Consider the following 15,443-nt stretch of genomic DNA (forward strand, 5'->3'; position numbering starts at 1 on the left):
AGACACAGATGAAGAACAGTCAGCCTCAGCAGTAAGCAAAACCAAATATGTACAGCCAGCTTCAAAAGCAAGCAGCCCAGACCCTAAAATTGGGCATTTATAGCTTTGAAGGTAATTCACACACAATTATTTTTCTTTCGCCAAAATATATTTGGTAACTTCTGTAGACATCCAAAATGCGGTGGGGGTTAAAATTAGTAGGAAAAAAAAACTATTGCATAAACAGTCATATATATATATTTTTGCTGTGCAGTCTTTTAGATGTCTTGAAAAGGTCTTAAAAGTCTTTAAATTTGCACTTGGAAAATGTACCCTGAGAAAGACCGTTGGTTAGCTAGCTCATTTAAAATATCCTAAACTTTTTTTGACCCAGCCTCTTAAAAAAATCAGAATCGAGAATCGCTAGGAACCGGAATCGAAATAAGAAATCGGAATTGGAATCGGAATCGTTCAAATTCAAACGATACCCAACCCTAGTCTTGTGTTGATGAATTTATGTTTTAATTTTGCAGTTGGTGAAATGGCCTCATTTATACAGAAAGAGAGAAGGAAGAGAAGAGGGGGAAGAGAGAAAGAGAAAAGTGTTGAAAGAGGGTGATGACGTGTGCAGTTTCTCTCTTACACACACACACACACATACACACACACAAATCTGAAAATGGATCAGCCCCAAACAGGTGATGGATGAAAAAGAGAGAGATAAGAAGAGAAAGGGAGGAGGGGGTGAGGGAGAGAGAATGAGTGGAAGAGGGAAAAGGGAGGAGACAGAGAAAATGAAGGGTCAGAAAGAGAGAGGTGGAGAGTAAGGGATAAGAGAGAGAGGAAGAGACGAAGAGAAGGGAGGGGAAGAGAAGAGAGGGGAAGTAGAGAGAAAGGGTGACATGTGGACGTGCTGTTGGAGGACGAGCTCATGTGATCTTGCGCAGGGACACTGAGGAGCCATAACCCCAAACCAGAAACCCTGGATAGAGGGGATCAGTGAATGTGGAGTGGAACGTGTGCAGGTGGGTGAGTGTGTCAGTGGAGACGCTGTAGAAGGACAGAGTGCCGGCCGGCCAGTCCAGGTAAACTCCTACTGTTCTGGAGCGGGAGGAGGGGGCAGGTATGTCAGTGGGTTTATCATTGTGGTGGACATAGTAACTGTGATCAGAATAGCACTCCAGACTCCAGGACTTGGCATTCAGTCCCATCATGACGTCATCACTGCCCCCTTTCCTCTCGATGCTTTTATAGGCCACAGATATACGAGCTCCATTATATCCATCTCCACTCCTCTCAGCCTCCCAGTAGCAGCGTCCAGTCAGACCCTCTCTACACAACACCTGACGCCACTTGGACTCAAATCTCTCTGGGTGTTCAGGATACGGCTGCTGCTCCTCCACACTTGTCACCTTTCTGTTCCCCTGAGAGAGAGAGAGACGTCTGTGTGCTGTGTTTGGGTCCAGTGTGAGATCACAGGCATCTGCAGACAAGAGGAGAGAACATGAGAACACACACACACACACACACACACACACACGTCAACACAAACACACACACACTCCTACACACCCTACCTATACACACACACACTCCCACACACCACGTCAACACAAACGCACGCACATACACACACTCCTACACACCACGTCAACACAAACGCACACACACACACACCACACACTCCTACACACACATACAGAGGAGAGAACATGAGAGAACATGAGAATATACACACACCACGTCAACATAAACAAACACACACACACATAGGTATCTGCAGACAAGAGGAGAGAACATGAGAACACACCTACACACCACGTCAACACACACACACAAGCATCTGCAGACAAAAACACACACACACACCATGTCAACACAAACACTCCTACACACACACCATGTCAACACAACAAAACACCCTCACTCCTACACACCTTACCAACACACAAATACACACACCACGTCAACACATACACACCCCTTTGCACCCTAGTACCCACACACCCACCCACCATGTCAACACAAACACACACACTCCTAAACACCCTACCAACACACACACAGACACCATTTCAACACAAACAAAAGACACACACTCCTACACATCCTACCAACACACACAGTAAACACAAACAAACACACACACACACACACACATACACCACGTGAACGCAAACACACTCCTACACACCCTACCTACACACACACACACCATGTCAACACAAACAAACACACACACACACCGTGTCAACACATACACACCCCCCCCCACACACACACACAATGTCAACACTAGGGTTGGGCACCGAAACATGGTTCTAATATGGCACCGGTGCCGACGCAAACGGTAGTAACTGCATCGAATAACAACATGGATTTCGGTGCCTCATTTCGGTGCTTGAATAGCGTTTTTATTTATTTATTTTTATACGAGGCATCACTGCATGTTATGTGCCATCTCTAACGTCTTGCTCTGATAGCAACACATACAGATACAGTTAGCTAACATAAACACTGGATGTATAAACCAGAGGGGTGCACCACATAGGGAGTGGACAGTGTTTGACAGCTTGCGTGAGCCCAAGTAGCCTTAGACTAGGCAGGATTTTGGAAAATGTGCTTATTTAAAGTCCCAAAGGCAAATTATGTTAATTTTTGGCATACAACATTTTTAGGGGTTTTGAAGGGTGCTGAATTCAAATCTTCTGTACAGTATGCCAGGCTCAAAAATGTCCCATAATGCCTCAAAATGGAGAAATCCAATATGGCCGCCCCCGCCAGGTCAAAATCTAATTAATCACTTATCTTTTAGACTGTACAAACCTGAATGTAATCACTTATCTTTTAAACTGTAAAAACCTGAATGTAATGTGCTTTTATAGGTTTTCACATATAGGGAATTCAATGTCATGTTCAGATTTAAGATCAAGACTAGAGAAAATGCTTGAAATTAATGTACATGGTTAAAATTGTTGTCTCGGATAATGAATAATTCATGAAAAAAGAGGACCATGAAACAGGTTGATGGCTTTCTGAAGAATTTACTTGAAACATGTTTAGAAGCAAGGTTGATTACCATATTTCAATTATATATTTATATTATTTATCTGTATTTATCTATTTATCTGTATTTTAACTATTTATTTAATAATGCATATTTACCTATTTATTTAGTAATTAATCCATTCTGTTCTAATCAATTATTTAAACTTCTTGGTATGAAGAGGTAGGCTACACACTTAGGCTATCCTATTCATCCTCATCCTCCTCCTCTCCAGCAGTGTTCTGACAGGTGCTGTTGCATAACATGCAACTTTTCCTGCAACTGCAGCGCTGGCTTAGACATCCCTTGACGCAACCACAGGAGGTGATCTCCTTACAAGCTTTTGGAATTGGTGAGAGATAGTAGCTGTGGCACTAACTGATCATGCACATTTGGATGGCCTGATAAGTGTGTGCTGTGTTTGGGCCACCAACATGCTTTCTTGGACCGCTTTTTGCCTCAGTTCTAAGTAGCTAGACGCCATCTCTGGCTGTCTTAATCTCAGCTCCAGCAGGCAGACAGAGAGCGTCTTTTGAGAGTGCCGGTGGAGCCTGGGTCCATGTTCGGCCCACAGCAGGCGCGTGACAGCTGGCCCTGTGCAGAAGAGGTGAGAGGGTCTCTTGGCAGGCATACCAGGGGCGCTAGGCGCCCTAGAGCATTCACGCCTCAGCCAACACCTACCTTGGGGCATCCGTCTTGGGGGCCGACTGATCTCATGCATCGGCTTCAGGCATCCCAGGGGCGGGGTACCTGCCCACAAGCTGGCCGGGGGGGCCAGCGTGCTAGTGGCCGTAGCCTCTCCAGGTGCCCTTGTCATTCCTGACAATCTCCGAGCCAGCCAGCCTCACCTCTCAGCTCGATGCATTAAGGCTTGGCTGGAGCAGATCCATGGGTGCTCTCCACCATGACCCACGCTCAGACCTTATGTGCAGAGCTGTCCACCCTCCTGGACAAAAGGGCGATAAGGGAAGTGAGGAGTTCAGACCCCCAAGCGGGGTTTTTCTCCCGTTATTTTCCTGTACCCAAGCACACAGAGGACCTTTGTCCTATTTTAGACCTCAGGGCTCTCAACGTACACCTCCGGTCTCTGAGGTGCAGTTTCATCACAGTTCCGAGGGTGCGGCAGGCCATCAATGCAGGAGACTGGTTTGCTACCATCGGCCTACAGGATGCTTATTTTCAGATACCCATGGCCAGGGCATTGGCAGTTCCTGAGGTTTGCGTTCGAGGGTCAGGTCTTCGAGTTCCAAGTCCCCCCATTTGGAATCTCTCTGGCCCCTCGAACCTTTACCAGGTGCATGGAGGCAGAGGGGGCTGAGGATATTAAACTATCTAGACGACTGGCTCATCTGTGCAACCTCAGAAGTGCAATGCCGCCTACACGTGGCCTTGCTGTTGAAGCACATTCAGGACTTGGGCTTGCGCCCCAATCCCAAGTAAAGCAGGCTCCAGCGTTCCCAGGTCACCACCTTCCTGGGCATGGTCCTGGACTCCAGGAGGGCAACCGTCTCAATGTCTCAGTTGCTTCACGTTGCACGCCCAGGTGGAGTGGAAACTCTGCCTTCGCCTCTTGGGCCTTATGGCCCTTCACATGCGCCCAGTCCAGAGGTGCCTGTTGAGCCTTGGTCTGTGCCCCAAAGGGCCCTCCCAGGCCAAGGTGACTGTGTCCCGCAGGCTTCACCATATACTGGTGGAGAGATCCCGCCAACACCGAGAAGGAGAGTGCCATGGAACCAGAGATTCGTGACTGGGTCGTATTTACAGACGTATCCCCAGTAGGCTGGGGCGCCGTTCTCGATGGTCAGGGCATCAATGGTCTCTGGACGGACCCTTGGCTATCCCAGCACATCAATGTCCTGGAGTTGAGGGCTGCTCTCCTCGCCCTCCGACACTATCTACCGTGGCTAAGATGTGATGGTGAGGACCGACAGCACGGTGACTGCGGCCTACATCAACAGACAGGGGGGCTTGGGGTCTCCAGGTCTTTGCAGCCTGTCGACAGACCTGTGGCTCTGGGCTCATCCCCTGTTCAGCTCTCTGAGAGCAGTTCATGTGCCGGGGGCCTTGTATGCTGCGGCCAACATCTTGTCAAGAGGGGGCCCACATCCCGGAGAGTCGAGGCTCTAGTTAGCTTCTTCCTATTCACAAAGGCTAACTAGCTAACGTTTTTTTAGTTTCTTACGATATATTAATTATTCAGTTAGCCTATACATAATCCTCACATAACAATATTCACATGCTATTATAGATGTATTACATGGTCCTAAACAAATTGTTGTGATATTATGTTATAGTTTACCTGTTACTCTGAGCATCATGTGAGAGGAGCGACATAATTGCTAAAAAGTGCCTCCTCAGTGTATAGGTAGAGGGTGTGGCCTCATTCAGGGTTACATATGGGTATTTGTGTGTGTAGGGGTACGGGTAGGGGTGGGATAGGCAAACATGTCATCATAGCACACTGACATCAAAACAATAGGCTCAGGTACAATATTTCAATAGTAGGCAAATCTAGTAGTAATAGCTTAAGAGTTTCAAGCATTTTCTTCAAATACTAAATACATAGTTAAAATACAGATAAATAATATAAATAGATATAAAAATATAAAAATAAAAAACATGTTTCAAGTAAATTCTTCAGAAAGCCATCAACCTGTTTCATGGTCCTCTTTTTTCATGAATTATTCGTTATCCGAGACAACAATTTTAACCATGTACATTCATTTCAAGCATTTTCTCTAGTCTTGATCTTAAATCTGAGCATGGCATTGAATTCCCTATATGTGAAAACCTATAAAAGCACATTACATTCAGGTTTTTACCTTGTACAGTCCTAAAGATAAGTGATTAATTAGATTTTGACCTGGCGGTGGCGGCCATATTGGATTTCTCCGTTTTGAGGCATTATGGGACATTTTTGAGCCTGGCATACAGAAGATTTGAATTCAGCACCCTTCAAAACCCCTAAAAATGTTGTATGCCAAAAATTAACATGATTTGCCTTCAGGGTTAATTTATTTTCAAAATTGACCTAGACTACCTACTTTAAAGCGATATCGCGAGCTCCTGTCAAAATTTAGCAGTGGGCCTAACTACACACAAGAAAAAGGCTATGAAACAACATCAACAGTATACCTTATACAATATTCTTGCTAATGCGGTAACTGGCATTTATTTGAAATGTTATCAGCAAAGTTGTAAGGTGAAAACTTTATTTCACAGTGTGTTCTAAACATAATAGCATGATATTCTTGCATGTGCTTGAGGCCCATATAGCATCACAATGAATATGAAGATCATGTTAAAAGTTAGCTGGCAAAAACGTAAATATGTAGGTTACATACCTGATGTCACTGAGCTGTCAAAGAGGCTACGAAACCATCTCCGTACATTATCGCTAATTAAACTCAGCTGACTGGTGTTAGCGCATAGCCATAGTTGCGGTTAAAATGCCTATTCTTGCGCTGGGAATCTAAACACTTCAACACCGACATGTAGCCTAACATGTTCAAAACTATTGCGTGTTATGGGTTAAGAAGACATGAAATTTCTTGAAGCATTTGAGAACACACTGAATTAACTGGAAAGTAGAGTCACTGTTAGATTAGCTTGCTTACAAATGCCGTTGTCCATGACCTGGCAGTTTTATGGCAAGCGGTTTTTAACATACCTTATGGCAAACAGCCTACACTGGGTAAACTTGAAAGCAGAGCTTACCATTGTGTGTGCATGCATGGCAAGCTGTTTTAACATTTAAATGTATTATTCGTAGGAGCAATGAGATATTGATAGTAAATTGAATATAACAGTTCAATTTCATGTTCAAATTTGTTTTATCAGTTAAAAAAAAAAAAAAAAAATCATGCTTTAGACCAGAGGTTCCCAAACTTTTCCACGACAAGGCCCCCCAAATACCACTAGGTTCTGGCCAAGGACCCCCTTGATGTGTTATTAAACCCATCGACAATACTACGGCAAATGTAAAAATACATTAAGCTATTCCTAATAATTATTTTAGCCACAAGCATTTCACGATGGAGCATACAGTGTGTAAAAATTGTATTTGGGGCTTTCTGCTACTGTATATGAGAGCTATCACTCTACTATTATTCCCAGTTAATAGTATCATGGGAATAGAATTAATGGGAAATATAATGTTCAGATATGCCTCACATTATTATAATGGCATTGTATAACAACCCTCATAGTAATTATATATTTTACATTTTTCAAATGTATTTATTTGTTGCTTTTGTTTTTCCTTCCAACTTGCTGAGGCCCCCCTGGCACCCCCTCGCGGCCCCGGCCCCCACTTTGAAGACCATTTTAATTTAAAAACAAAGTACCGGTTCAGGCACCGTTTCGGTACCGGCGCCGTTTTAAAAGTATCGATTTAGCACCGGTATCGGATAAAACCCAAACGATACCCAACCCTAGTCAACACAAACAAAATACACACTCCCCTACACACCCTACCAACATTGCTATTAGACACCCATACACACCTAATGCTTAAAACATGTGACAGACAAGAGAAGAGGACATGAGAACACACACACACACACACCCCTACTGAACCTACCAACACACACACACCATGTCAACACAACCAAACATCATGTCAAGACAAATACACAAATTGCTATTAGACACCCATTCACACATTCAAGCATAAAAACATGACACACACTCACACACACACACACACTCCTATTCACCCTAGCAACACAGTCACACACACTGCTATTAGATACCCACACACACATTCAAGCATGTGAATGATAATACTATATAAATACTATATATATACAAATACTGAATAAACAAAACAAAAAAAACTTACATCTCAGCAAATGTGGCCGTGCTCTGCTTACAGAAGCCCCAGTTCTGTAAGAAAAACAAAATGTCACACACATGTACCATACAAGGTCCAACTAGTTCTCAGAAGGAGACAATCATGATGTAAAAAGTCCCAACACTGTCTGTCCTGCACTTAGATTAGAGTTAGTGAGATTAGAGTTAGTGAGGGCTACCTCTGAATAACAAATGCAATTTCCAACAGTGAAACTCCATTAATGTATATGTCAGGGACCACCAGCAAGACCTTCACAACCCACCTGTGGGTCACAGACCACATGTTGAGAACCCTAAATTAATGATTGTTTGTTGCATTACTGGTTACTCACAGTGATAATAGGCCTTATAGACATTTAACTTTGTTAAATTTGATCTACTTCATAGGGGTCCCAATATACAGAATTAATGGCCTCTCTGACAGACAACAAGAAAAAAAGTATTTCTTTTTAGTATTTCTTGTAACATGGAGATAAACAGCTCCCTGTTTTTTCTGTTAATCTCGCAGCATGGAATCTGAGAGGCGTTCAAATTTTACATTTGTCAAATAGTGATGAATGTTTGTGAGTAAAACAAGAAAAAATTGTGTTAAGGGTCCATAACATTAACAGTAACTCTTCGTCCAGCTCCACTGTGGGTGAGTTGCGCCAACATGGATTAAGTTTTATCCATTAATCGGGTTGCATCTAACTTTAAACCTAATAGGTTTACGTTTAAACCATCCTGGAAACATTTAAGGCAAATCCTAATTTTGGTTTAAATGTTAACATAAACCTGGTTTCATTTTAATCCTGTTGCTAAACTGCTTTAAACTCAGATTTAAATTTCAGTTAGGGATTCATTTTAAACTTGCTTTAAATGTCTGAAATGGCTGCATATATTTGATGGATTGACGAAAATCGAGTCCACAAAGGAAAATAACAGACCGTCTCAACCCTATGGAGTTTTATGATGAGGAATTTTCAAGGAGGTACAGATTCAACTAGAATTGCGGTTCCGAGGAACTGCAAGAGTGGGTTTGATCTGGGGCACGGAACTCGGCCTCATCCAAGGATTCCAACGGTACCTCATTTATGAAAATCGGGCACACGGATCAAAAGTTATCTGCATCAACGCAACATCCAATAAGCTAAAACGCATAAATAACGTGGTTGCTATGCTGGTTGCTAGGGCAATCATGCTGGTTGCTCAGGTGGTCGCTAGGTTAGAAGGCCAGTGCCTCCTGAGAGGCCTGAAGGGTCAGTTCTGAGGTTGTTGACTGCTGAAACCGAAAAATGGACTGCATTTTCTTAAAAGACAATGTGACTGAAGTGCGGGCAAAGTTTGCACAGAAATGTACGATTTTTCCCACCCTCATCGACCTTGTCATAAAACTTGTTTAAATGATCACACGACGCCTCCTTGCTGCTTTGTCGTCTACATCAGCCTTTCTCAAACTTCTTTGACCTGAGGCCCAGTCAAGGCATACTTTGGGGTCATAGGGCCCACCTACATGAACCCACCCCCTCCTCCCACCCCCCATCAAATTGTAATATCATCACAATTATTTTTTTTTTTTTATACTATATTGCTATACATGCACTTCAAAACAGTCAATGTTTAAAGTGCTAAGATTGTTCACAAAAGTTTGTGAAAGCATGCACATCTACGGAGCCCCGGATATGTCATGGGGGAAAAAATGTATAAGTTGTGGCCACGAAATAGCAATTCGTTCCCACAAAATAATAAGTTGTGGCCACAAAATAGCAATTCGTTCCCACAAAGTACTAATTTGTGGCCACGAAATATTAATTCGTTCCCACGAAATAGGTAATTCATGGCCACGAAATAGGTAATTCATGGCCACGAAATAGGTAATTTGTGGCCACGAAATATTAATTCGTTCCCACGAAATAGTAATTTGTGGCCACGAAATATGTATAGTCTAAAGTGCACTGGACAGCTGGGTGAGCAAATCGAGCGCCAGTAGAAGCCTGTCGTGTCTTTTCTCATCACTCCCCACCAGCTCTCAATTCTCTGGTTTGCAGTAGGGTAGCCTACAACCGGGACGATTGAAACGGGGGACGAATGAAACATTCCGGTTTTCTCCGAGTGCAACGATGATAGACAGACATCATTTGGACAAAACATAGAGCATATTAACCTCCGTTGCTCTGCCAAATGCCATCCTGTTACGTCCTGTTATCACGGAGTTACAGGCGATAAACGATTTCTGATGGTCACAAGTTTACTTCATTAGCGGTTTATTTTTTTGATTATTAAAGAGTGTTTTTAATTTAAAGGTTTGACTTCATGCTTATTCAGTAGAGCATTTAGTGCTCTCCCCAATCCCAGAAGTTCACATTGCATGTTTGTTTGTAATGGATGCAAAACAGCCTATAATGCTAAATGTCTATGGGGGGACGATTGAAACACCTATGTCATTTGTCCCGACCAGGCAGTAAACCCCATTTATTCTAAGTCAATGCACACGTATCTGTGTTTATACTATATTTTATGCAGGTGAGACATGGAAAAGCAGTTTTAGAAAGATGCAAATATATTTGGGGCTATCAGGTAGGGGGTCGAGTTTTGCCATGTTAACCTATGGAGACTGACGGCCTGTGGGTCATGAGGGGCACTTATTTGGATGTGTGGCGGCTTTAACCACATAAAAACAGAGTGAAATAACATTTTGTACTATAGAAACATTATATAATTCGAAACATGCATTATTCTAGCTATATTAATGGCATAGTGCATGCTATTTCCATAACCGGGAAATACGCGCATCACCATGACGGCAATGAGCTGTTAACAGACATGAACCAAGACATATAGCCCAGCAGCAATCTATCTAAAATAACACATACTTGAAGTACCATTCATGGTATGTTGTCAAATATTGAAGTTGGGAAGTTTACATAATTTAAGCTGTATGTTTCATTCGTCCCCCATGCTGTTTCATTTGTCCCAGCCAGGAGGGACGAATGAAACATAACGCACGTTCGACTTCTCCTTAAATAACTCTTGAACGGTTATGTTCAGAGCTGTAAATGCAACTGTATTTGACAGAGGACAGATGTAGGTTGCTAGTGACAAAATATTAACTTTCAGTGTTTTACAATGTCTTTGTAAATTACGTTTTATTAAAAAGTGTTTCATTTGTCCCGGTTCTCCATCAGCCTCGGCGTTGCTCCTGACCGTCCATCTATCTTGGCACAGGTCCTCGGGTCAGTGCACCTCTGCGACGCGACGTTTTACAAAAGATAGAAGTGCCCGAGATATGATTTCATCAGCGCGCGGCGTATACAAATAATAACAAAGAAATAGAACCGTGATGGGTGTGTGGGTAGAAAGCGTGAGATGAGATGAGGATGGGGAAAAAGTGAGAGTGAGGAGGGGGGATGAAGATTCACCTCCAGCTATCTGATGCATGATTTAATGGAAATGTTCACGGCCGCCTTATAAAAAAACGCAAACGAGAGAGACACGTTCAAGTCGTACCTACGCCGGTGCAGCGACCTGGCTCTTAATAGTCTGTGGAGATGCCTCTCGCTAATAATGAATCCCTCCAATGCCAGGCTTTTCCAAATGTCTTTGTATTTCATTCCCAGCCTAAAATAGCACTCTACCATACTATCCCTGTCCATTGTGTGACAGCGACTGTTCCTGTTTGAGGAGTTGCGCTTGATTTGCTCATCCAGCTGTCCAGTGCACAGCCTATAGGCCTACCTATTTCGTGGCCACAAATTACTATTTCGTGGGAACGAATGAATATTTCGTGGCCACAAATTACCTATTTCGTGGAAACGAATTAATATTTCGTGGCCACAAATTAGTACTTTGTGGGAACGAATTGCTATTTCGTGGCCACAACTTATTATTTTGTGGGAACGAATTGCTATTTCGTGGCCACAACTTATTATTTTTTTTCCCCATGACATATCCGGGGCTCCGTACACATCAGAGTACTGCTTTACTAATGTAAAATATAATTAGGCCTACACTAGTTTCATTGTTTTTGCATTGTTGCATGATTGATATGCTATTTAATTACATTTCATTTGAATGCCTGAATGTAAGAATTCAGGAAACACAATACCAGCTTTTAACATTTATGTTGTTTACTAGTTTATGTAAATCACATAACACATGAACTGTTTACATACTACTGATAGCCCATTACTGTACACAATAGATTAGTATCTTCAAATAGTCAAGGTTGTTGACTGCTGAAACCGAAAAATGGACTGCATTTTCTTAAAAGACAATGTGACTGAAGTGCGGGCAAAGTTTGCACAGAAATTTACGATTTTTCCCACCCTCATCGACCTTGTCATAAAACTTGTTTAAATGATCACACGACGACTCCTTGCTGCTTTGTCGTCTACATCAGCCTTTCTCAAACTTCTTTGACCTGAGGCCCAGTCAAGGCATACTTTGGGGTCAAAGGGCCCACCTACATGAACCCACCCCCTCCTCCCACCCCCCATCAAATTGTAATATCATCACAATTATTATTTTTTTTATACTATATTGCTATACATGCACTTCAAAACAGTCAATGTTTAAAGTGCTAAGATTGTTCACAAAAGTTTGTGAAAGCATGCACATCAGAGTACTGCTTTACTAATGTAAAATATAATTAGGCCTACACTAGTTTCATTGTTTTTGCATTGTTGCATGATTGATATGCTATTTAATTACATTTCATTTGAATGCCTGAATGTAAGAATTCAGGAAACACAATACCAGCTTTTAACATTTCAGTTGTTTACTAGTTTATGTAAATCACATAACACATGAACTGTTTACATACTACTGATAGCCCATTACTGTACACAATAATACTGTGCCCATTCATTAACATTAAACATCAGGCGTCTTGTTTACACATTTAAACCATATTTGCACTTCGAAATTCGCTTCCAAATTGTAGTAACTACATCTACGAAGTCTAAGGAAGATATCTATGAACATACTACATGGTTAAGATACATTTTGACAGAACTATCGTAACACCCCCAATTATCACCACTTTTGTTCAGAAATTCTAAAACAATTATGTTTTTTAACACTTCAAAATAACATTTGCTAAATGAACCTTACATTTTTCAGTAGCCATAGGTGTGTAGATTTGACCAAAATCTGTTTTGGTTCTTAACGGGAGCATTTACTGCCTGAAATATCTGATTTTGTTTACCACGCTCGGAGTTATAGTGCTGGCCTGATGGGTCGCCTATTTACGCCGTTTCAACGGCACATGAACGGTTAGACCGAGAATTCTCGTCATAAAATTAAAATTCCACTGGAGCTCCAAGCGGTTGTGTACACGCAGCCTTACAACACTGTTTACAGCTCTTCGAGTCACGGTAAAATGTCATTTTTGGTACATAGCTAATTTAGATACACTTATGGTGTGGGTGGTTGCGTTTATTTAGGAGTCCGCCGTCTTGGTTTGTATAGAAATGGATATTAAGTGACACATACACGCAAGACGGCGAAAATACGGGACCGACGGTAATAGGGGGAGTTCCGATACAGACTTTGTGAAAGTAGCCTAGTAGCCCTACATAAAAGGCTCCATTAACTTCATTGCAAAATCGCGGTTGGTCTGTTTACACACTAAAACCATATTTACACTTCGAAATTCGCTTCCAAATTGTAGTAACTACATCTACGAAGTCTAAGGAAGATAATCACGTAGTCTGTTCATAGATAAGATACATTTTGACAGAACTACAGACTTCGTGAAAGTAGCCTAGTAGCCCTACATAAAAGGCTCCATTAACTTCATTGCAAAATCGCGGTTGGTCTGTTTACACACTAAAACCATATTTACACTTCGAAATTCGCTTCCAAATTGTAGTAACTACATCTACGAAGTCTAAGGAAGATAATCACGTAGTCTGTTCATAGATAAGATACATTTTGACAGAACTACAGACTTCGTGAAAGTAGCCTAGTAGCCCTACATAAAAGGCTCCATTAACTTCATTGCAAAATCGCGGTTGGTCTGTTTACACACTAAAACCATATTTACACTTCGAAATTCGCTTCCAAATTGTAGTAACTACATCTACGAAGTCTAAGGAAGATAACCTTGTAGTCTGTTCAACGATAAGATACAGTTTGACAGAACTACAGACCTCGTAAAAGTAGTACCTAAAATTAGTGTGATAAATGGCCATCACGTAGCCTAAAGCATATAGCACTAGCATATGACAACAGCAAATAGCTAACGTTTACGTTAGCCTAACTTACTTATCGTTGACGTTGACCCGACACGTTTATAAGTTAGACCATAGACTGATAAGGACATCCATCAAAATTCCGTGTGTATCCTGTGTATCTTTCGTGCTGCTATCCTGTTGCCTTTTCCCTGTTGTTCCGGCAACAAGGTTTTTACGCGATATTTGCCACATCCCAGAGAGTTGTTGTTTGGTGGGTCAGGTGACGAGCCGTCGAATCACAGCACAGCACCCAGAATGCATTGCAACACACCGTCTAGAAGGGACTCAGCGTTAGGTCGGCTTTAAATAGCATACAGAACCTATAGTAATATAACGTTGTCTGTAAGCTCCACAGATCGTGGCAAGACAATTGAATTGATTGTGGACTTCTTGCTGGGCAACGATGAGTACCTTGATTAGTAATGCTGCGTGGATATGCATGATATCTGTATAAAAGTGTGTTTCTCAATGTAATAATCTATACAACTGTACACATGACTAAGTTCAAATGGAGCTAGCTGGGTATAGGACTGGGCTGAATGGGTTGTTGAAATACTTTATTTATTTATTTTTTTAATGACCTATATGAACATAGTTTGGCTTTAAAAAAAAGAGGAGACACATTACCTTTACACTTAGTGCTGGCAAGGCATTGAACTGGGCTTCATTCAAGGATTCCAACGGTACCTCATTCATGAAAATCGGACATACGGGTCAAAAGTTACATGCACACACCTTCATATACACAGACAGCCCAGCCCAGCCCATTAGAGCTCTGCCAGGTGGCTTAGAACTCTTCCAGGTGCAAGCTTAAGCAATTAGAGCTGTGATGTCACAATCGAATTAGAATCCTTGAACATTCCGCCATTCATTACAATGGGGCCGAAAAACGCAGAAAAACGGGAATACCGCGAAAACGACAAGGGCCAGCGACACGAAATTAACAAGCAAGTTACACCGGTTCGGGCCTGAATTTTTGGAGTTCGAACCGTGTCGATAGCTCAAACGGTCTAGGAGCAGTAGTTCGGCCAAAAAGTGGGTGAAAAGGAATAATAAACTAGAATTGCGGTTCCGAGGAACTGCAAGAGTGGGTTTGATCAGGGACATGGAACTCGGCCTTATCCAAGGATTCCAACGGTACCTCATTTATGAAAATCGGACATACGGGTCAAAAGTTACATGCACACACCTTCATATACACAGACAGCCCAGCCCAGCCCATTATAGCTCTGCCAGGTGGCTTAGAACTCTTCCAGGTGCAAGCTTAAGCAATTAGAGCTGTGATGTCACAATCGAAATTTGAATTCTGAACATTCCGCCATGCATTTCAATGGGCCCAAAAAACGCAG

At 42.2% G+C, this 15,443-nt stretch overlaps 1 protein-coding gene across 1 annotated transcript in view; it reads right to left on the reverse strand.

Moving 5' to 3' along the window:
- Positions 1-197: 197 nt before the first annotated feature.
- Positions 198-15,443, reverse strand: part of LOC143105443 (NACHT, LRR and PYD domains-containing protein 12-like) — an 80,018-nt gene continuing 64,772 nt past the window's right edge. Inside the window, exons 14-15 of the mRNA XM_076269430.1 lie at positions 7,869-7,912; positions 198-1,462 (exon numbers count right to left, since the gene is read on the reverse strand). Coding sequence (XP_076125545.1) covers positions 909-1,462; positions 7,869-7,912 — 598 coding nt within the window. The 3' untranslated portion in view covers positions 198-908. The remainder of the gene's footprint in view (positions 1,463-7,868; positions 7,913-15,443) is intronic.

The sequence above is a fragment of the Alosa pseudoharengus genome, unplaced genomic scaffold, assembly GCF_046254945.1.
Source record: "Alosa pseudoharengus isolate Yale_2024_CS ecotype anadromous, Long Island Sound unplaced genomic scaffold, YU_APseudo_1.1 YU_APseudo_1.1_scf_56, whole genome shotgun sequence".
Classification (NCBI taxonomy): Eukaryota; Metazoa; Chordata; class Actinopteri; order Clupeiformes; family Clupeidae; genus Alosa; species Alosa pseudoharengus.